General features: G+C 43.6%; 1 protein-coding gene across 5 annotated transcripts in view; it reads left to right on the top strand.

Annotated features, from left to right (window-relative positions):
• Positions 1–24,298, top strand: part of LOC146856379 (exendin-3-like) — a 225,671-nt gene that overhangs the window by 184,368 nt on the left and 17,005 nt on the right. For all 5 annotated transcript variants that reach the window (XM_085650728.1, XM_085650727.1, XM_085650729.1 and 2 more), the window contains 2 exons: positions 10,965–11,073; positions 12,295–12,447. In XM_085650728.1, coding sequence (XP_085506854.1) covers positions 10,973–11,073; positions 12,295–12,447 — 254 coding nt within the window. In that variant the 5' untranslated portion in view covers positions 10,965–10,972. The remainder of the gene's footprint in view (positions 1–10,964; positions 11,074–12,294; positions 12,448–24,298) is intronic.

The following is a 24,298-nucleotide window of genomic DNA, read 5'->3' as shown; positions in this document are numbered from 1 at the left end:
GAGCTGAATTCTGACCCTGGTGGCTGTTTGACACTCACCCAGACACCAAGCCGACAGGTCATGTTTCCCCAAATAGACTTTTTGTCCTTCTGAACAGTTCATAAGAACGAAACATTGGTGTCAAAAGCATCAACAGCAGCACTGGCTGCACGTCAACACTCAAGTGACCACAAGAGAATATGCAAGTTAATGACTGGCTTGAACTGCATTTACCATAATGCACCGTGGAAGACTGGGACAGACCTGTGGCCTCTGTGCAACTCGATCCCATGCAAAACTTATGTGAAAGATAAGCAGGGAAGTCTAAGAAGAAGTTATTCTGTGTATCTTCTGCACAGTACAGTGCTGTACACACAAATGATCTGATGATGTTGGAGAAAATTCACACTGTGAAACGCATTGGCAACAGTCAAAATCTGTGATAGGCCACAAAGGGATACATTTAGGTTCAACTTTGGATAGCTTTACCAATTGTGTATGGCCTTCCAAAAAAAATAAGAAGCACTGGAGAACGGCACCATCAACGTAAAATGCAGCAGAGAGATCAAGTAGGCAGTAGCGGCCAGTGTGTTTACAGAGTGCCGGGAAGGACGGACGAGACTAAAATAAAAATAAAAAAAACATTCACCTGCCGCATTCCTCTCCTCTCTTCTGCGCGCACAAGGTGCCAGAGTGCACGCGGCCAATCCTGATGCTGCTTTCATGCTGCTGAAAGCAGCGTCAGGATTGGCCTGAGCTCTGATTATTTGCGCTCCCAGTTAGACTGGGAGCCTGAGCCTGCTCTCTCCAACCCGGCAACGCAGCTGGGGTTGGAGAGAGCTTGGGACTGCACATTGAATAGCAGTGCCCAACACTCCCCCTCCAGCACGTCATCCCCCTGCCCCTCCCCCCCCAAGCCTCAGCTCCAAGAGAAAAAATCAAACAATAATAAATAAGGGTTTATTATTGCTTTATTTTACATTTTTTCGGGTGCTGGCAGGTGGTGCGACGATGCTGCAAGTAGGTTCACTCCAGATTCACTGTGCTCATCCTTGAGGGCTCTTCGCCCCTTTGAGGCCATCCATTTTCTGGGAAGAGAAGTGCACCAGATTACTTCAGGAAGGTGGGTAGCTGTTCTACCACAATCCTCTCCCAGATTTTGCCCAGGGGAGGTAGTGTGATCGGATGTTAACTTGTCACTGACACTTCACTGGGGTTGAATGTTTTATTTACATTAAAGGTGACACCACTCTATCTTTTAGCAGCCAAGAATAAACCCTGCAGAATAAACCCTGTAGAATAAACCCTGTAGACAATAAGGCGTTCAATAAGGCTTTGTCCTTTTCTGTAAAGGTTGCAGCAAATAGATGAGGTCAGGGGTCATTGGAGGAGCCAGATTTATCGCCATTGAGAAAACTCTCTACTTGTACTGCAGAACAGCTCTACTAACATGGCCTTTCCCTTCCCAGAGGAGCAGTAAAGTGGAATGACGAAGTGAAATTTTTGAAGAGATATTATATCAGTTTAAATAACCTGGACTGCTGTATGCAAAAAAGGATGCCAGGTGCTAGCAAAAGGACAAAGATGGCTTCACAGGCTGGCTAAAAAGCTAGGATTTAGGAACAGTTTTAATACTGTAAACAGTTTCTGAGGTGTAACTGAGCATAATACCAACCAAGATTGCTGGATCTCTACTTTTTAATCTTGTCGCTTGGACTGCCATTCCAGGACCCATTGTTAATTTTCTTATGTATGAGGTTTATGGTTTTCATATATTTATTACAACACCTTATTTCGTCTAGCATCTTCCAAAGAAATGCCATGCAAAAGCTTCTGTTTGCAGAACGAGTACTAAATAGTTGTTCTTTAAAGCAAAGTCAACGGATTCTACCACAGCATGGGTCTGGTTTGACTGTAGTCTTCCAGGTCAGAATCCTTCGTAAAATGCATGTATTAATTTACTTCTAATTATATTCTCAATATTTGCCTTGAATCTGGTGTAAATATTGGTATCATCATTATTCATCAATGTAATTGGTCTCTAAAAACCATTAGAGTTCGGAGATATTCCTTGTTTGGAGGTAAGTGGTTCTGCTGTCACCTTCAGAAGTCTGATGTTGCCTCTCCCATCACTGGAGGCTTGCAAAAATGTATCAAATTAAAGCCTACCATATTACAGACACTCTGCCTTTCAGGCCTGAGGACTTTCTTTCTTTAGCATCCTCTTGCCAAATCGTGAAAAAGAAGACACGACTTCTGCCGGTAATATAGTACAGACTTTAATTTTAAAAAACAGGAAGCGTGGAAGAAGGTCAGTCAGTTCTGTGGAACCGGAATCTGAGCTTCTACTTACAGTGCGATGGACAGTTTGTTTTATATTCTTATAATCATGAATACGTCATACATTTACATAATCAATGAACAGCTGCTAAGCACAACCTTGTTATCAAAAGTTATACTTTGTGCAGAAACAGCTAGTCACATGGTTACGAAAATGCATCTAGGTGCATGTGTTATCATTAGTTACGCTTCCACATGGCCGCTGCATTACTGGTGTCCTTGGTGTGTCTCGTTCCTGAAGAATAGCTATGCTCTACTCCCTACACATCTGCTGCCAGACACAGCCTAACCTCCCACTATTCTGCGTCTCTGTGCTGCCTTAGCCACATCTTTTCTAAGATACGTATTCGGTCCATGCGGGCCTGTGACCTTCCATTTCTACTATGCCTAATTATTTCTCTATTCTACTGATGCTCGTTATCTACTTCCCCCCCTCCCCAGGGTCCTGTTTCCATCTGTGCTCTTTTTCCATCCTGCTGCTGAAGACTGCTTGGGCCTGTATTCCTCCTTTAATAGGTAACTCTGAACACATCTTTCTGCTGGTGCTTTGATTGACATGAGGAGGCCTTCTCATTTTCGACATTCAAATGTAAATGTGGTTGTATTTGTAAAGCGCACTGCTACCCAATTAGGGTCTCCTGGCGCTGTACTCATACCGCTGTGGAACCCTTCCTGGCTTTCCCTGTGAAATGTCCACTCCTGGGCACCCCCCAAGGTGAAGCCAGGCATCCTAGCGCTGTTGGGGCCGTTGTGGAGATTAAGCAAGCTATTGCCCAGAGTTGCAGAGTGGGACCCATGATTAGAATAGGCACCGAGGCGAGAATTAACAGGTCCAAGGAATTGAGCCCAAGACCCGCCGAGGCGGGAATTGAACCCTGGTCCCGGGTCAGACCTCTGCATCAGGGTCTGCCGCTCTAACCATTGAGCCACACTTCTCCACTTCTCACATTCATTATAACAATCCTAGATACATTAATGACTTTATCCATTGCAGTATGATCTCGCATAATGCTTTTGAAAAATTCTTCTGGTTTACTCCGATTCAGAGAGACTTCTTGATACAATTTCCATTATGACTTTTTTTTTTATATTATCACAGATTTCATTAATAGGTGTTGCCTTTTCTGTGAGGTCATCTTTACTTGGGTCATTGATTAGATTCTATTTTTATTTCATCTACGTGTACCACACAGAGAGCACCCCATTTTTGCATATTCGAAAATTCTCTATTTTTGTTTTTTTCTCAGCATATATAAGTCTGTTATAGTCATTTGAACTTTGTGATTACCGTGGGTCCTGTAAGAGGTTATACAATAGGTTGCTAACATTAATTGGCAATCATTGGCTTCAAGCTTTGTGTCACAACAAACCAAATATGGGGAAACAGTGAAAATATTTGAGCAACAACACAGAACTTCCTGTCAAACTACACCAAGTTTCACATATAGGGCCCAGCTATTCCTAAACAAGCACACTGTCTTGCATTAGTTTCTGGGCTATAAAGAGCATGGTAGGTTCGTAAAAAAGGATTTGGACTCCTCATCCACACTATGTGGCATGCTTCATCATATGGTCAATCCCAATGGCGCTGGTGACTTTTGAAAGTGGTTGGGCACAAACGTTCAGGGTGAGAGGCCAATGGCGAGCGACTGTCATAAGGGCGATTCGGGGAAATTTCTTTCAAGCATATTTGAGAAAGGCAGAAGGTTAATAAAGCAATTGTGAAAGTGTTTTTTCAGACTTCCAAGTCTGCCAATACATCTACTGGCACTGGCCCAGGTCAACTGTACTGTCAGACTCCCAGTCCACCCTTTCACACTCCCAGGCCTGCCTGTAAGTCTACCAACACTGCCCCAGCTGCACCATCCTTTCAGGCTCCCAGGCCTGCCAGTGAATCTACTGACACTTTCCAGTAGAGACTAGTTGCACAAGGGAGTCAAGAAGCCAGAGACAGCATCAGCCTCAACTCATCAGTAACCTTCAGCCCACCTACCGGCACCAAACACTCATTCCTACCTTACTACAGACCTCACCTAGGCCAGCGCCTATCGGACGGTTAAACCACTTTATTTCACCCAGGAAAGCAAGCAGCATTTGTAATTCACAAAGATGCGCTCTGCAGTGCTGTGTCCTCAATGGCCTTGGCAAGGCAGAGTATGGTTACTGAATGAAGCTATGGACTGTGAAAGTGCGCCTTATAAATGTGGAAGGCAAAGATGGAATTTCAAAATATACGGGCCAGCCGAGACAGTCAGAGTGTGGGTAGGAACAGATGGCACGTAGGGTCAACAGCTTCTGCTATGAAAGAGAAACAAGCAGCATTCAAGGGAGTGCAGGTGGGTTCTGTCAACACTTTAAATTTAAAACTTGTCAGCCCCGCCACTGCAGTTACACTAAGGTCAGACTAGGGCACGGGCACCAAACAGGTCCAGACACCAAAAAGTTACAGAATTAGCGAATGAGACAGCTAAAAATGTGACCCACGTTTCCAAATCCAGACAGTTTTGCACCTTTTGGGACATCATGTGGAATGTGGAGATGTTTTGCAATGTATCGGAGACTACATGCATTTGGGCTTTCTACAGGCAATGCTTGTGGAAACATGAAGGCAATTCAACATTTAAAACATGCCCATCAGGCCACGAAGAAGGCACACAAACACCTAGACAACAGGCACTCACACTGACCTGTCAGACCAGACCTACAATACTACAAGCCACATGCACAAGCCCCCGCCTTCTTCACTATCACTATCAATAATGCCCCATAAGAACCTCCTGTGCCTTTACTCGGGTAATGCGGGTAACCCCCTCCAGAAATGACACAGGCTGCTTCATCTATAATCCGCAGATAAGAGCTGGTATCTGTTGACGAAGCAGCGCCTGTCACCAGAAAGCCAGCTTCACAGAGCAGCTTCTCAGGCGACCAGTTTATACACCGCGTGCCACCATGGGAACCATCTGGTGCAGAGGAGACGAAGATGTGTACTAATGGCCATTTATACAGTGCGGCAGCAAAAGTGCCCATGTTTCTCTACGTGTCTGTGACGTGTTCAATGAACTTTTTGGAGACCGAATATATGACGTTACAACGCAAACAATTACAACGCATGCTTTTACAATGTGGTTTTTACATCGCAACTACCATTAAATCGCATGATTTTACAACGCATGCCATTACCATGCATTTTTTAAAACTACCATTACAACGCTTTCCAATACAATGCATACCATTACAACGCATATCATTACAACGCATACTAGAAGGGTAAAAGTTGGAAAGTGTAGGGATAAAAAAACGTATTTCCACTTCCGTAAGTGCAACAGTAGGGAAAGTGTTGGATAGAGTAGGGGTAAAAATTACTATTCCCATCTACCCCAAAACCCATACCCACCCTAAAACTAAAAAGACTCCATTACTTACCTTATAATGTGTTGTAATGGCATGCACTGTAATGGCATACGTTGAAGTGACATGCGTTGTAATGGCTTGTGTTGTAATGGCATGCGATGTAAAGGCAGTTGCCTTTTGACAGTTGCGTTGTAAAAGAAGTGCAATGTAATGACTGTGTTGTAATGGATGTTTCCCTTGGAGACTCAGTGCATGCACATGGGTTATAAAATATCAGTTATAGTGCCCACAGCAACTCTCTAGAAAACACAAGCCTATGGCGTGGGCACATCTGTAACATGGCCACTACTGCAGTCGCGCGCGTGTATCAGGAACGTGGGCACCTTTGTTGTATGAGCACAACTATGGCATGAGCACATCTGTGCCATGGACAGATCTTTGGCACAACACACATAGCTTAGGTGCATCTTTAGCACACACATATCTGTGGACATTTCCATCTCTGTCATGGCATATCTTCATCATCACACCAGGTCATCAACACCTCTGTGCGAGGGGCACATCTGCACAGTGAACTACCTTCACAAGGACACCAATTGCATTGACACCTCCGTGTCATGGGCACATCCGCACCCTGGGCAAACCTCTACCAAGTACAGCTCTGTACCAGGGCATATCACCGCCGTGTGAAGACCACGAGCATGACCACCTCTATACCATGAACATAACTTTACCTACTACCAGTGACACTGCTGTACTTTAAGCATACCTTTCTACTGCAAACATATGTGCCACAGGTATAACAACCCCAGGGACATGTCCTGACCCCTGGCACACCTTCACCAGAACTCATCTCCATAATGGAGCCTCCTTCGAGTGTGGCACACCACTTGGGTACATGAAATGCACTCAAATAATAATGCATCGTAGAGGAACCTTTTGACACGTCCCTGTTGCTGAAATGAAGTTTCTGCCACTCAATGTGATTAGCGCAAGTGGAGTTTAGTGCCTGGGTACGCCTGCGATCTGCATGAGGGGACACCAACAGCGCTCTAAGCTCTGCATGCAGGAAGCACTTTTAGCGCTCTACACGCCCCTCAACAAACACACACACCCTGCACTGACAGCTTGACCAAATTATGGCCCCAGGACATACGCTGCCATTGTGCACTGACCAGTGCACCATGGCTTGGTTGTAGACAGAGTCCACGGTCAAGGCAAAGGTGGTGCTGGCCAACAACAACTCTTCCGTGTGGAAGCGCATCCCCTATCCCTGCTTGGAGGGCGGCTAAATGCCCTGCACCCGGGACACCTGCTTCCCCTTATCCAAGGAAAGTGTCCTTAGTGCACTGCCTGAAGCCAGACTCCTGTCTTGGTTAAAGCAGGCTAACCTAGCGTTCATTTTTAGGCTAGGGGCCTATGGCTGCAACCCGAGCTGTTTTTTCAGTGTTGGGATTGCTAGGTCTGAATTGCGCATGTCTGATATGATGGCTGTAGACAGCCAGCCAATCTGACATGCACACTGGCAGCAGTCATCCTGCAATCTGCAGGAGTCTGTCCTGCTCCCATCCTCACACTTGCACTTCAACAGCATGGGCTGGCGGCACACAGAAAAAAATGGTAAACTGCACTCACAGCAGGCGGGCCGAAACTCCTCTGCCCTTTAGGAGGACCCGCCACTGGTCAATCATTGCCAGCAGGCTGTATGTTAGACGGGCTAATCCCGAGCTCTTCTTTTTGTGTGAGCAACTATGGATGCGACCCTAATTTGTTTCTGGTCCCTAAATTGTTGAAATTTTGCACAGTGATGTCTCATCTAAATCTTTAACATCCAGGGTCACTTGTACACATTAACAGTATACGTGATTGAGGTGAGGCAAATTATGAGCACGTCCCTGTTCACTAGTGTTCAACGTGTCTTCTGATCAAGGGGCAATTATCAGGACCTAAGGGACCATGGGGCAAATTATTAAGGGAAACTTCGCCGCTTTTTCGGCACATAGCGCCGAAAAAGCAGCGATTTTTTTATCACCCTATTTGCAAGGACACGCTAACAAGCGTTAGCGAGTGTTTCCTTGCGACTGCGCATGTCAGCGATCAATATCGCTAATGACATGCAACTTAGGCGTTCCCTAGCTTAACAAGGAAAATCCACGCTAACATGGCTTTGCGATATTAGCAAGCTGTGCAGCAGACCCGCGAAGCGCTGAATATAACCGCGCTAACCGTGGTTATCGCAGGTATGTAACGCCTGCTTTTAAAATGACTTAGGCATACTGATAATGGGAGATGGATTGCCATGTTAGGTCCACACTCCCCTATCAGCAAGCCTCTCCTTAGCGCTGTGAAATCTTCGCTGGATTTCACGCGCTATTCCGGTTATTCGCTGGTATTACATCGCCTGTTAGCAAAACGTTGATAATACGTCGCTAATACGGCGATGTAATACAGCGATAATGTGAATCGCGCTAAGTGCGATTTGCCGATCAATATCGCATGTCCTTGATTATTTGCCACCTAGTTCTTTTGCTGGCCTTCACTTACCCTATACCTTTACATGACAAAATGTAGTATGTTAAGAGAAAGAAAAAGGTTTGGAACAGTAAAACGGGTTGCAGTTTAAGATTGTGTTTTCCGGAAATAGATTACAGAACAAGATTATTTGTAAGCGCCCAGACTGACACACCATTTCTTGATGTGCTACATCACATAAAACACTGATATGATGGAGACATTGCTCATGAATGTTCTAGGCCATCAGGCACTCACATACCAAGTGCAAATAGTTCGCCACTGGTAATGTCACTACAAGCCCACATGTGGGGTGCTCAAAGAAGAAATGAAAATGTAAATATTTAATTCAATACTCACCTGAAAAATCTATTTGTAAATCCTTAGGTGTTTAGTGGCAGATGCCTACCCTTAGTACTTCTTTTATGAGCTCTGGTTTGTAAGATAAAGGGATTGATCGTACGAGTAGGCAATGTTGTGTAAAATGACATCATCTCATTAGGTCAGAACCTACCTTCTGTAGGGCAGGCATTCGACTCTTCCTGGCTCCATTAACCGGGCACACTTTCATAGGCAGAGAGCTGGAGACTGAAATTGCAACTTTATTATGTTGTAATTGGGGGAGTCCAAAGGTCACCGCCTCCACACAGTGATGTTTGTGCGCATGTGACGCTATCGTATAGGGTCTGCGCAAAGCACCAATGGTATGAAGCTGTAAGACACGCTCCTCATGGAATTTGTAATCTGTGTAGACTCCTGTGTAAAGCTACATTTTTAGAAGGCGGCTTTTCAGTCCTTTCAAATAATGTATTCTTGGTAAACAGGCACACCTACTATCTTGCTCAAACAGATTATATCTCTCCTTAAAATGCCAAATTCAAAATTATTGTGTTGTCTTCTAAATAAGAGCTGCTGTAGAAAAATTGTGCTTCTCTATTGTCACAAAAGTTTTTTTTACTACTCCAATGTCTTCACAATGAGGGGCTTTTGGCGGTGTTCTGCTGATCAGTCAAATGTAGGTGACAACTGTGTGAATAAAATGGGCTATGGCAGTATTTGAATGGGAGTAGTTTATATTATCTGATCAATGAAATTATCAATGGATTAGGTTAATGCTTGTTGTCATTCAGTCCCTCCCTGTCTTTTGTTTTCTTTGTAGAAGAGACGGCCCCCACAATTACTCTTCAGTCTTTCGATCACTGGCCAATGTAGGGTATCCACTACATTTTGTTATTCTAAAAAAGTGTTAACATAATTTTTAATTTGCAGCATCTTATACTTAATTTATGTAATTTACAGACAGGTCAATAAGTACACTACATTGTGACTATTACAATTGGTGAGCGAGCTCTGATTCCAGAGTGCTCTAATGTCTAAATCACGTGTTTGAGGAGGTTATTCAATTGAAAAATGTCTCATGTTGTCACTTTGAACTCAAGACTTGTTTTTTTTTTTTAAGGGTGAGGTTCATGGTGAGTTTTTGTTATCACAGATTTTAGGGCTGATTCGATTAGAAGTTTGGGTTGTTCAGAATCATTCAGGAAGAATTTATCTCAGGCTGTCCCTGCTCCAGATAGACAAATGTGTTCCTAACGCATAGTGAATTCCTAGCTTTTGTATGAATAATCAAAAATGAAACTGGACTTTGTAAAACTTTCCTAAAACCATACCAGTGAGTGTGGTTCAAAACTCCCACAAATGGATAATTTATGTTTCACTTCACACAAAAAAAGAATTCGTAGAGCACTGAGTGACAATCTTGAAATAGTACCCTTTTATCATTAATATGTCCAAAAAAGAAAACTAACAAGTATTTATAAAGACAAGGGGGCATATAAGCAACAACCGGCAATAATTATCGCTAAGCGCACTTAGCGCTAGGATAATTATCGCCGGCTAGCGTGGATTTTTATCGCCGAGATAGCGTGCTATTAGCAACGCTTATCTCAAAAGCGATAAAAATCCTTGCGCTAACTGCCTAACGTGAGATTATCGCTGGAAACCCAGCGATAATCTCACACAATGTGGCGTTAGCTTGTTGATAGGGCTCCACAAACTTAGCCATGATATCCACCTTCCATAGGATATCATGGCTAAGTCAGTCCTGAAGCAGGCGTAAGGAAAGTAGCGATAACAGGGGTTATCGCTACTTTTCTTGCCGCTATGTTTCATAGCGTGAGGCTTGATGATAGGAGAAATGTCGCTTAGCGACATTTTTCCTGTCATGTCAGGTCAGGAACGCCCACTTTGCATCTCATTAGAGATGCAAAGCTGGGCGTTAGGAATTAGTGCGCTAATGCAAGGTTTCACACGTTAGCGTGACCTTGCTAATTAGGCGATAAAATTATCGACGCTTTTTGGCCAAAAACGGCCGCAAAAGCGGCGATAATTCTATCGCCTCGCCTTGCTGATATGCCACATAATACTTTCTCCTACTCATATCCTTGGAATGTTGCAGACGTATATGTACTTAGGGGAATCCAACATACAAAACGAAATGGATAACGGAAGGTGACGGTGATTTAAAAAATACTGAAAATATATACAGTGACTTTGGAGTTTGATGTTTGTTGCATTATTTATGACAATAAAGTGAGTATATTTCACTCTTATGCCCGCATGTTTCTTTCGATTCCTATATATTTTACACTCACATACTCTGCCAAATTTTAAGAAAACATCCTTTGATTTTCACATATGTGTCTGATGTTTTGTTGGACAAACCATGATTTATCCCTTAGTCTTTCAGGCTAATGTTGCCTCATTTTCTTACAAACACACAGAGGACCAGATGAAACAGATACAATGGATGTACCTGGCTGCTGTATTGGTTCTGGTTTTGGCTCCAGCCAGTCTGCAGATGGTTCTCAAGGATTCCTCTGATGAATCGAGGTAAGTCACTTATGCACAGACAAATAATAGCAATCATACAAATTGTATATGAGATTTTTCCATTTTATACATATGGGGTCTTAAAAAGTATTATTTTTTTCATCAGGAAAGTAATCATTGCAAATTCTGATGTACCACTATTTGTACTTTTCTCTTCTTGTATGCATCCCATATAATATTCAATCAGTTATTAAGCGAAAAATAAAAATAATAATTCATTACAAAGCTTTCACCAACATCCAAATTGATTGTAGCTGAAAACTAAGTCAATTAGCACTATTATCCGCCTTAATTATATGCATTATAAAGATCAACTAAAATTGTAGGACTGAGTTTGTCATGTTTGGATTCAAACCAGTGACATGCAAGCTGTTTGCAAATCTGTAGATTAGGTGTTCTGCCCACTTGGCAGAAACGGCATTGCAGCTGGAGAAAAAACCTGCCATTCACTCAAGGAGCAACCTTGTAAATCTTGAACTCGCTGTCATCTTGTGTCAAGGGATTCCAGTGGGTCAGATGAAGCTCTGCTGGTTAAATGTTATCTCTTTTGCTAATCCTCTTTGTGACCTTGAGAAGCCATCAAATCAGCCCCCCAACTTTGATTCCCCTCACAAGACCTTAGCTTCCTAACTCTGTCAGCACACTATATTTCCACCGTAACACCCTATAACACGGGTACCATTTAAGAGGAGTCAAAATCACACTTCACAATATTAAAAAATACTATTTTTATTACACAATATATTACAAGGTAATTTTATCAAAAGATATTGAGTTTGCAATGTTCTTCAAAAGACGACATCAGTAGAATTGTGTTTACATGACCCACAACTAACACGTGTTTCGGGAGTTTTGTCTCTTATGCTTTCTCAGGGCTAGAGTTGAACTTGAATTGAACTTGAGAATGAAAGTCTTTCAATCATAAATGCTCCTTTTTAAAGATTCCCTTCATATAGTTTGACACCAATATTCTTACAGCCAACCTCAACCTCCTCTAATTTAGTATTTCATGTAGTACATTATTAAACTGACATCACTTGCTTTAAAGAAAAACATTTCCACTCCTCTCGAAAAAGGTGTTTTGTTAAGTTATCTGTGGCTGCCTTCATGTTCCTTATAACAAAAAAAGCCCCCTATTTATGGTAGGTATACCCAAACACTTCAATGGGACCTTGGACTTTATTAACAACATTTAATCCATGGCAATATTTTTTCCAACAGATGGCAAGCCTATGTATCAAAGAGTGCCCAGAGCTTCACCTCCAACATCAAGCGACATTCAGAAGGAACCTTTAGCAGTGACCTGACCAGATACCTGGACAAGATGAAAGCCAAGGACTTTGTTCAGTGGCTCATGAACACAAAGCGTTACAGGTAATAAAACAGAGGCCAAAGGTCAATCTTTGCACTTGTATTGCTGCACTCCAATTCCTTAAGCTTCAGAGATTGTGCTGGATCTCTGAATTGTTGTATACCTATTTCATGACGTTAGTGATCTGAAAACGTTCCTTGTACAGGATGCGCTGCAATGATGAAGAAATGTAAAGAAGGGAGCCAAAAATATGCTGAGCAGGTAATAATGCAGTGAGATCTTTGTGCACATGGATGCACATGCTTTCATATACAGAGGCGCTTTTGTATGGGAACCACTCCACGAGATCTACAAGTGCACACCTGATATTAATAAACAAGATAGCAATATGCTAGGCGAAAGAGAGCTGAGGTACAGACTGCCTGAATAAAGGTAATTGAATGGGAGACTAAAAATGGGACAGGGAAAAAAAAACCATTTTCCTTTTCATTCACTTTTTCTTACTGTTATTTTGCTGTCTGAAAATTAAGGACAGCAAGACCTTTGATATTCCCCTATTTTAGGCTTTATTTACAGTGAATGTGTAGTCCTATCAAAATGGAAAACCAATAATATTGAACTTATCTTACTTGGGAGAATTAGCAGAACCCAACTGGAACATTCAGAATGACTTTGCTGAACAAACAGGGAAGTTCTTTATTTACAGATCAGTAAAGGGTCAGGAACTGTCAGGGTCAACTGTGATTACAAGTATACCCCCCCAAAGTTACCCCCCAAGAGCTGACACTTTCCTCCTCAGCTTTTACTATCAGCTGACATCTGTCAAACCCACACTCACAGCAAAACAGCTACAACCTGCACAGCATCCTTCTCTTGGTGGAGCAGGGTAATAAATGACCGCGGGAAAGAAAGATGCAACACATCTGTCATTTGGAAACACAACAAACATGGGCAATATCCAGGTCTAAATGAGATATCACAAACATAATACAAAACAAAGAACAGATACTTTCAGGTTTATCTCAACTTGATATGTATCAAGCAAATCCCATTCAAGATCTTAACACTCTAACAAACAATTATTCAACCAGTCATGAAGCCAACTAATGAATTACAATGTATAAAACCTCTCTCAATAACTACAATCATCTTGTGAAAAAGCAACATGAGTCTTCCATTCCTCTTTTGATTGAAAATGAATTCAAAATTTGTTATTGTTAACCCAATGGATAATATAAGAAGCACCTACCAGCTCATAAAAAGCATGGCAAAATTAGAGAAATCAAAATTGAATTAATTAAAGGAACAGCAGTTAGCCTAGGCTTTAATTTTTTATAAAGCCTGAACCAATTCCATGCCAGTGGATACATATACCAGTTCACAAAAACAGCTATTGAAACTAATAAAGTTCACAGGAAGCCTTAAAAAATAATACAAGAGCCAAAACCTAGTAGTTCAAGTGATAATTTTTGTTCCATAATCGTAAGAGCAATGTTTAACATAAAGTTACTAATCTGTTGTAGAATTAAAACTGTTAGACTGAAACAATGAATACAGAGGTTTGGTTCTCTTAATGTCAGTCAGGCAGTTAAATACTTCTGTTCGGCTATTATAGCTATAAAAAGACAGACAAATTAAACCATTCACAAATGCTTAAAAGGATACATTAAAACATAAACTGCTATACATTTAAGTGCTGATATCCTTGCCACAGAGAGAGAAAACACATTCATGCAGAAACTGATTTTCCAAGAATATTACATCATAAACATTTTATGTATTTCGTACGTGACATTCCCTTGGCCCCAAAACGGTAATAGTTCAACTTAAAAAAAAACCTCATAAAAGTAAAAGATGACAAACCAATCTTAAAATACATAGGATAGGAGGGTTTTTTATGCAACATTCAGTTTTCTCCTAATTCTCAATGCATGTAGGATATAACCAGCTACTGCAAGACGTATAAAGATAGAATATAGCCACCTTAAAAAAACAGAGGCTTGAAAGTTCTTAGGTTATTCGAGTGTAGAACAGGCACTAAAAACTGGATTCTAGGCATGTTGTAAAAACCGCAAAAAAACAAAATGAATGAGGGATTGCTGGCTAATATTGTTGCAGGGACAACAAGTAAATGAGAAAAAACATGTTCCCTGTTGCGGAAAAGCTGCAAAACAGAGTACAGAGTTCAGTCTAAACCAAATAAGTTAAAATTTGTGTTTAATATTGGGAACCCATAACAAATAAGGTTCAATCCATCCAACGGTCATAATCACTACATATCGGCGAACAGTATCCATTGCCTGAATTACAAAAAAGAGATTTGATCATGGTTCTAGATTTATTTTCAATATTTTTTGGGAAATAAAATAAGTTTGGGACACCAAGTTCTGTAAAAGTTTTCTAAACGTATGCAAGCCAGGGGATGGAGTCTCAATGGACCAATTTAACACAATATGCTAAAATTTGGCGAGAAAAAATTGTATGAGGTGAGTGCCATAAGTAATACATATGGACTATGTAAGAGAACTGTAGCTATCACATGAGCGTTGTTGAATAAAAAAAGGCAATAAAATATGTTTAAATAAATAAATAAAAAGAAATGAGGTGAGTGCCATATCTTCAACCACAATAGGAGCGGGGCAAATTTAATTTTATCGCCTACATATAGAAGTCCAGCTTCAGAATGAGCTATAAAACTAGCAGTACTCGTTGGAACTGTGACAATCTGCTAAGAAATTTATTTTTGATAACCTGGAGACACCCTGGGTCCGTATAACCCGAAACATCTGCTCCATACGTTTCCCAAAGAGAGACCTTTGGCATTGTACAATGACATGGGTTTACGGCCAACTTTCCTGGAAAATTTTGGACCTTAGTATTAGGAGTGTCACAAATGATAAATCTAGGCGGCCGTGTATGCCTCAGGCACGGGGATCATAATGTACGATTTTTGATTATTACTTTTCAGTTTCAGTTCCCCCATCAATTTGTTAAAACAATCCAGCAGATGTTGCAGGCCGTTGGCGGAGCGGGAGATAATCACCACGTCATCTGCGTAAAGGATGACAGGCACAAATCGTTCACCCATCCTGGGGTAATCCTTTCCTCTGGTCCTCAGGACTTGGTCAAGAGTTAATGTAAAATATAGTCAAAAATGGGGAAAGACTGAAGTCCTGTGTAACCCCCCCGTTTTAGTCATAAGGAAGGGGTACATTCTCCTTCATGGTCATATGGTACTTGAGGTAGTGTCCCAATGAAGGCGCATTAAAAGCTCAACTAGTGGGGCCTCTACCCCTGCCTTCAACAGCATGTCCCAGAGCCTGCCACTGTCCACTAGATCAAAGTCACAGGAGAGGTCCCTGAATGCTAAATGAAGAGAACCCTCCCTGGCCTTGATATACTTGCCCGTGAGCAGGTTCAGGGACAGCTAAATTGTGCCCACACCAGGACGAAGGCTGTATTGAGCCACTGAGAAGAAACCTCTCTTCTCCATCCATTCTTCCAGTTTTTGGAGAATCACCCTTCGTGAGATTTTGCCACAGGGATCCAGAAGGGAGATGGGGTGATAGCATGACAGTTGCCTTCTATCTCCCTTTTTAGGTCTCGCCTGACCCAGCGCATGCGCTGGTCTGGCGAGACTTATTGAGAGGTCTCCAAAAAGTGCTACCAGGCCAGCCTAGAGGTACAGTGCATGTGCGCGGGCGCGCGCGCCGCGCTTTACCGCGATTACTTTCACGGCCGCTTTGCATAGCCAATAGGTCTCGCTTTTGGGACCTTATAAGTATTTAGTTATGCAACTGTTGCATAGCTAAACACTTATAAGGTCCCAAAGGCGAGACCTATTGGCTATGCCAATGCTTGTTTAAAATGGGAACGATGGTGGATTTTCACCAAGAGCCAGGAATTTCAGTTTCCCATGGCGGCACAGAACACATTAGTAAGTAGGGGGGCCCAGAATGTTAAAATTTGCCTTAAAACATCTTTAGGCACCCCATCTGGGCTGGGAGCCTTGCCAAGGGGGCTCTTTAAGAAGGCAGTACCTACATCACTTACGGTAACAGAGCAGGCAAGAGACTGTGCGGCATCTAAGTTAAACTGCGGGCCATCTGGGAAAAGTATGGCCAGGCACTCTTGATCATAGGTTTTTGAGAATTTGCTAACCCAATCTTCTGGAGGCATATGACATGCTATTTTAGGGTCATTTCCTTCAGAAAAAAGGATGGTTATGACTTCCCAGAAGACCTTTGGAAACTTAAGTTCACAGCAGCTTGTAGTTCATCCCAAGCCTTAACTCTAATTTCTTCTTTCCTCTCTTTGAGTACCTTCTTATCCAGTAGTGTCACTTGCTGAATAATCTCAATGTTGCGTGGTTGGTAATTGGTAGCCAATTTTAAATTTCTATATGCAAGAGAGTAGGCATGGTTCAATCATTTGCAAATAGTTGGTCCTGTGGGAGTTTTAGCGGGATCATCATGTTAGACACAGATTTACAGTGGGCATCAAAGTTTGCTAAGATCTCATGAAGCCCGGCCTCATCTGATAAACAGCACATCATGGTTTTATTAGATTCACTATTTAATTTCTCAAAAAATGAGTTTTGATCCACATTCTTCCATTTAATGTGTGACCCATTATTAGGACAGACATGCAATTAAGGGGAACAGGAGGGTTTTGAAATCCTTGTAGCAGGGCAATTTAAGCAAAGAAAGACTAGGTTGTGGTCACTGATTCAGCATGTTAAGATGTTTGATTCAGATATTAACAGGGCCAGATATGAAGATGACAAGATAACATTGATTGCAGACCCTCTGCCTTTTCCCGTAAAGGTTGGGGGGAGAAATTAGAGCTAAGCGTTAAGTTATATTTGCTGACAATTGGACTTAGTGCATCTCCATATTCATAATGCAAGAAGTGTGTTAAGTGGCCCCCCTCTAGTTTGTTAGACCACATACATGATCTCCCTGTAAAGTGTATTTGATAATGCTGGAGTTACCCAACAAGATGATAACCATCCTGTCTTGACACTCTTTCATAAAGTCCCCAATAAGATCAAAGTCCAGAATAGGTTCAGCTGGTTGGTTAGAAAATAATTTTAATTAGAACTGATGCCAGAAACCAGGAAAAATCAAAAGTACAATTTGGCAACAGTGAATTAACAGCATCACTTAAATTTTAACATTGCTAATTCCAAGGGAAGATACACACTGCTGGGCTTCCCTTTGGTCAGAAGAAGAAGGTGTAGACAGAAGGATTGGAAACAGTTTATATACACATTTTCAAGGGCCCACACCTCCTGATAACAGAGAACATCATAGGTAATAATGGTTTCTAGCTAGTCCGCACTGTTATAAAGACTGCGCCTGTGGACGACCGATCGCAGGCAGCGACAGTGCTCTTTGCCGCCCGCAATCTCCCTGGCCTTACCCAGCAGCCATCGCCTCCCAGCTTCCATGGGAGAGGCTTGCCGATACATCCGAGACACTGGCTGTGCGCTTGAAGAACCCCGGGAGTGCAACGCAGAGCCGGGGGACCGCTGAATTATCCCAGCTCCTACAGCCGCGACGGAGCCAAGATCGAGGTCCCACTCTGATCGTAGAGGCCATCCTAATTGCACTAGTCGACGGACTCATGGTTACGCACCTGCGCGCTACGAGAGGTACTAGACCTGATAACGATTTTAGCAGCTTACACAGCAACCCCACACATTTTCCTACTCCCTGCTGACGAGAGGCAACTACCTCGAAACACGTGTCCAGGGATGGCACACGCCACGCATACTTGCATTCACACTCGAGCATAGGTGTATCCGCCGACGCTGACCTTCAGGGACCATTTTCATTGGGGGAACACGCCTGGTAGGTGTAGCAGTGTGCGACCAATCTGGTTTAACTTTATATTCAGGCTCCCTTGAGCCGGTGGAGTTGACGGACTCATGGTTACGCACCTGCGCGCTACGAGAGGTACTAGACCTGATAACGATTTTAGCAGCTTACACAGCAACCCCACACATTTTCCTACTCCCTGCTGACGAGAGGCAACTACCTCGAAACACGTGTCCAGGGATGGCACACGCCACGCATACTTGCATTCACACTCGAGCATAGGTGTATCCGCCGACGCTGACCTTCAGGGACCATTTTCATTGGGGGAACACGCCTGGTAGGTGTAGCAGTGTGCGACCAATCTGGTTTAACTTTATATTCAGGCTCCCTTGAGCCGGTGGAGTCGACGGACTCATGGTTACGCACCTGCGCGCTACGAGAGGTACTAGACCTGATAACGATTTTAGCAGCTTACACAGCAACCCCACACATTTTCCTACTCCCTGCTGACGAGAGGCAACTACCTCGAAACACGTGTCCAGGGATGGCACACGCCACGCATACTTGCATTCACACTCGAGCATAGGTGTATCCGCCGACGCTGACCTTCAGGGACCATTTTCATTGGGGGAACACGCCTGGTAGGTGTAGCAGTGTGCGACCAATCTGGTTTAACTTTATATTCAGGCTCCCTTGAGCCGGTGGAGTCGACGGACTCATGGTTACGCACCTGCGCGCTACGAGAGGTACTAGACCTGATAACGATTTTAGCAGCTTACACAGCAACCCCACACATTTTCCTACTCCCTGCTGACGAGAGGCAACTACCTCGAAACACGTGTCCAGGGATGGCACACGCCACGCATACTTGCATTCACACTCGAGCATAGGTGTATCCGCCGACGCTGACCTTCAGGGACCATTTTCATTGGGGGAACACGCCTGGTAGGTGTAGCAGTGTGCGACCAATCTGGTTTAACTTTATATTCAGGCTCCCTTGAGCCGGTGGAGTCGACGGACTCATGGTTACGCACCTGCGCGCTACGAGAGGTACTAGACCTGATAACGATTTTAGCAGCTTACACAGCAACCCCACACATTTTCCTACTCCCTGCTGACGAGAGGCAACTACCTCGAAACACGTGTCCAGGGATGGCACACGCCACGCATACTTGCATTCACACTCGAGCATAGGTGTATCCGCCGACGCTGACCTTCAGGGACCATTTTCATTGGGGGAACACGCCTGGTAGGTGTAGCAGTGTGCGACCAATCTGGTTTAACTTTATATTCAGGCTCCCTTGAGCCGGTGGAGTCGACGGACTCATGGTTACGCACCTGCGCGCTACGAGAGGTACTAGACCTGATAACGATTTTAGCAGCTTACACAGCAACCCCACACATTTTCCTACTCCCTGCTGACGAGAGGCAACTACCTCGAAACACGTGTCCAGGGATGGCACACGCCACGCATACTTGCATTCACACTCGAGCATAGGTGTATCCGCCGACGCTGACCTTCAGGGACCATTTTCATTGGGGGAACACGCCTGGTAGGTGTAGCAGTGTGCGACCAATCTGGTTTAACTAATTGCACTAGTGGTCACAGCTGTACATTTTTCCAGGGAGGTGCCCCCTTCCAGGCATACTAGTTCGGGGGGGGCATGGACCTTGGAGACCCCCTCCGCGCAAATCGGCACATATGCAGTGGGGGAGGCTGAAGCACTGACATTTTACCCTGCCCAGAGCACTTGGACAATCCTTTTCTACCCGCGGCTGCGGCAGTGAGTTTCAAGGGGCTGGTTCCCTCTTCTTTTGCTGCTACTGTGGGGGGACCTGTGGATTGGTCAGCCAGCCCCCTTGCCCCACTCCATCACCCTCAATATTTCCTGGCTACAGCCCTAGTACCAGTACTAAGATGGCGGCCTCCCTTTGATCTCTGGGACCAACCTGATTACACCTGTGGCTACATCGGTGAGTTAGTTTGAGGGAGATGGCCCCGCTCAAAGGGTTACTTTGCAGTGCACCGCAGACTGGCCAGCTCCTACTACTACAGCATCTCTCCCATGTGGAAATGTGGATTTTCCTGGTCAGTTATGTCCCCTATCTTGGACCCCAACGGTTCTATGTGCATGTCGCAAGTACGTGTATGGTCCCTCCAGTTCCAGTATTGATGACGCAAACACATGCGTGTCCACCGTCAACATGTCCTCTGCCAGATCCGCCATGAATAGGCCGGATATTCCATTCTTAAATATGAAAGGCCACCGGCTTTATATGGTTCACTTATGCCACTTTTCAGTCCAGGCAAGTAGGCCCTGATTCTGCCATCGAAACTCCTCTTGCCTTCTGCCTCTGAAAGCTCCAGTCTGAGCCTGCATCTGTGACCATGAACTTTGTCTCATTCTCTGCGCGGCTCGCGAAGCCCGACATCAGCTTACTCTCTGCCAAGAACTGTATTTCACCTTCGAATTATCTGCTTCCCCCTCAGCCGATGCATTCCTGCCTAGTAGTTTAAGTAAACATTCTTCCAGTTACCAAGCAAAAGGCCCACCTTCTCTGTCCTCATGCAAGTAATTCATAGCCTTGTTACCATGGAATATTCCTACCCCCTCGCATTCAGTGTAGACACTTAGACGCTTGTACACGCACAGTCAGTATAGAATAGATTCTGTCCGAGAGTCCTCCTTTTTGGATAACATAGTTCTTTAAACATAGGATGTTAGATATGATTTGGGATTAGGTTGACTTGACCTCCCAGACTTCTCGTCTCCACATATAGAGCTAAATGTCAAGTCCCCGTCACCCCCTAGTTACACGTCAATTACACGTCATACTGCTGCGCGCGCATCCATGCCAAGTATTATCTTATAGATCCACCTATACATGACATCACAACCAATCATGTTCCTTTTTACTCATTATTACACCCATTTTCGGTTACGCAAACCAAACGTCAATGTCCTTATCAATTGTTACGCCTACTGTATTCACTTCATTATAATGTATGTATTATAAAAGTTACTGCTTGTCAATAAAGTATGTACTTCACTTCCTGAACCCCCGTGGTGATGGAACTTGAGGCATCCGATTATAATCGCTTATTGGAATAAAGCCCATTCCGAAACTCTGATATCACGGATTCTGCCTCTCATTTTACTGAGCTATTTTATAATGTTTCTGTACCAAATTCAGTCCCGGTAAAGGAGAAATATTTACCACATGATGGCGCCCGAATAGGGACACTTTCTCATCTCACGCGCCGGCGGTGTGTTGCAGGCCCGGTCTCCTGCCACAGCTGGACGGACAATAACGCGTACCAGCAGGATTTCCTGTATCTCCCTCCGGTCAAGCGGGGGCGACTGAGACTGCAATCAACACCCAGACGAGGCGGTGAGAAGTGCGAAGTATCCCGACCAGAGCCTAGCTGAGAGAGCAAGATCCGAGGTATACAGAGACCCACCAGTCCGAAGTCAAGCCCAGTGTCCGACGAATCGAGTCGAGTCGAGTCGAGTCCGGTCCGGTTCAAGTTCAAGTTACTGAGGCCTTCCGTTTCCGAAGCTACCCGGTGAGTACCATTGCTGGGGAGGCATTTCTGACGTGCACATAGGTTGTGCCGGTCAAGACGGGTTTGGGTACACAAATCCGGTCTGCACTGTTTTAGCAGTGTATCTGTACTGTTTAGCAGTATATCAAGTATTCCGAAGTATTCCGAAGTGTCTAGTTATTGTCTAGTTATTGTCGAGAATTAAGCTTGGTGATTAGTTATGCAGACGATCATCATTGTTGTTTCAGTTAATGGTTTAATGTTAAATGTTTAAAGTGTTTAAGTATGTTCTGAATATCGTGGTATGAATGACTGTTCATTATCGTGTTTATTGTATTAAGTCTGTTCAAATTCAAGTATCAGGTCAAAATCAAGTATAAGGTCAGTTCTCAATATGCCGCTCTTTTCGAAATTAAGACAGATCACTACCAGAAAAGGGGTTCTCGAAGAAGCCGTCCCTATTCCTCCTAGGGACACTCCGGGGCACTTTATGTATCACAAACATGGCTTAGACGCTATATTATTTCTTGATTTATGGGTAGACTATACCAAGGGATTACCAGAAAGTCAAAGGTGGCCCACAGCGGGGACCTGGGATGCAGAGTGCATCATGAAAGTCGAGGAAGAGTTATGGAAAAGAAAAGTCAGACAGTCACAGAAAGACGCCGTTGAATTATGGCGTAAAGAATCACATAGACGAACAGAAAAAGCACGTAGACAGGAGGAGAAGAGTAAAGAGAATTCCAATAAAGTTCGAGAGAATCTATTAATTGAGGAAGGTATCCGAGTAAAATCAGAACAAGTAGACAGACAAAGAAATGCCCTTATGAATGGTATGTATCCTCTCCTGGCCGAAGGATTACCTAAGGCTACTCCAGAGACACCAAAAGACTTGCCAACCCCATTGTTCCCAATAAAGGTACATCCTAAGGGGCATCCTAGAACCGCAGAAGATGTTTTTCTTTCCTCATATTTAGATGACGCAGCTCCTGAGTATGCTAACTCTGCCCTACATAGACCGCATACCAGGGAGGTTCAACGCCAAGATCCAGTACCCGTATCCCTATGGCTGTGTCCACACCTGTAGTTGCTGTGTCACGTTCGACGAATCCTTTTACACCCGACGCCCCAGATGGGGCCGCGGGAGGAGCTACCAATGTCTTTTCTACGCCACCCAGAATAAATAAACTTACTTTTCAAGAGTCAGCGCATTCACGTACACCCAAACTCCTTAGTACCCGTACGCTTAAGGAACTTCTTATAGACTGTAGATATGACCCGGTGCCTGGAAAGGAGGACGAAATGACCCTAGCATCATTGCGTATCAGACGAGCCGCAGTGTATTTAGCAAAGTTACCAGGAATGACTGCGCATCTAGATAATATATATCATTTTGTCCAAACAGGGCGAGATCCAGAATGTATTTACAGAGCTATGGAATACCAGAAAGTAGAGATACAGGGGGAACTGTTACGTTTCCTCATAAACTGTGTGATCAGAAATCAAGACCGACCGGGGGTAGACCCGGAAGCCATGAAAATTCTTACAAGATGGAGCCAGAATATATCGGAAGGGAGACATGATAAACAAAACTGTATAATAGCCATGTGCCGAAAGATCCGTAAAGAAATAGAACGCCTACACGAAGAGCGATTAGAGGTAGACGAGTTCGAACAAAACGAGGAAGAAGGGTCAGGACTGCCCACAGGACAGTCGGACACCATAGCCTATGTAGGTAGAGGAAGATCTTGTAATAGGAGTAAGACTAGATATCACACTGACTCAATACATCCGATATGTCCAGATAATAACAGAAATTTTCAAATACCTATAATTAACATAAGGTCTAACGAGCATTCGTTCCAAACCGCCGACAAACTACTACAAGAACGAAGGGGTTATCATTTCCTCGATTCTATGGATGAACAAGATTTAGCCAGGGCAGCTGTCCATTGGGTGGACAGTCCCGGAAAATATAGTGATGATACAGTAGTACGCACATTTTTGAATCTTACCCCAGATGAACAAAGGTTAGCTGGGATTTATATGATTCAACAACTCATTATACTATATCGGAGTCAGCATTCGGACCCTGGTCCCTTGCCTGACATACTGACTGAATTACTTATGAATAAATGGAGAGGTCCAGGTACTGAATTAATTAAAGAAATTCTAGAATCAAGAAAGCAGTATATTCTTTTTGTATGTTCAGAACATGTTCCATTGTCTGTCAAGGAAAGGACTACGTATCACATAGATAGACAGAATCCCTTACGAGAAGTGCACCCAATAAAGGGTGAGGACAACGAGTTTAAACGCGTATTTGTATATACGCCTATATCGAAAATAGAATTGTTAGAAATGAAGAAAGTAGTACCCAGTCATGACAAGGACCCAGCGGGGTTTCACCGAGAAATTAAAGACATGTTACTCATGGGAGAATATACCTACCCCGACATTATGACAATATTAAAGGTGTTGATGCCTGCTGGCATTTATGAGAAACTCAAGGAAAAAGAGTGGGAGGTAGGTGATCAAAAGATA

Source organism: Triturus cristatus, chromosome 4_1 (assembly GCF_964204655.1).
Source record: "Triturus cristatus chromosome 4_1, aTriCri1.1, whole genome shotgun sequence".
Classification (NCBI taxonomy): Eukaryota; Metazoa; Chordata; class Amphibia; order Caudata; family Salamandridae; genus Triturus; species Triturus cristatus.
This window is presented reverse-complemented; position numbering and strand designations above follow the sequence as displayed.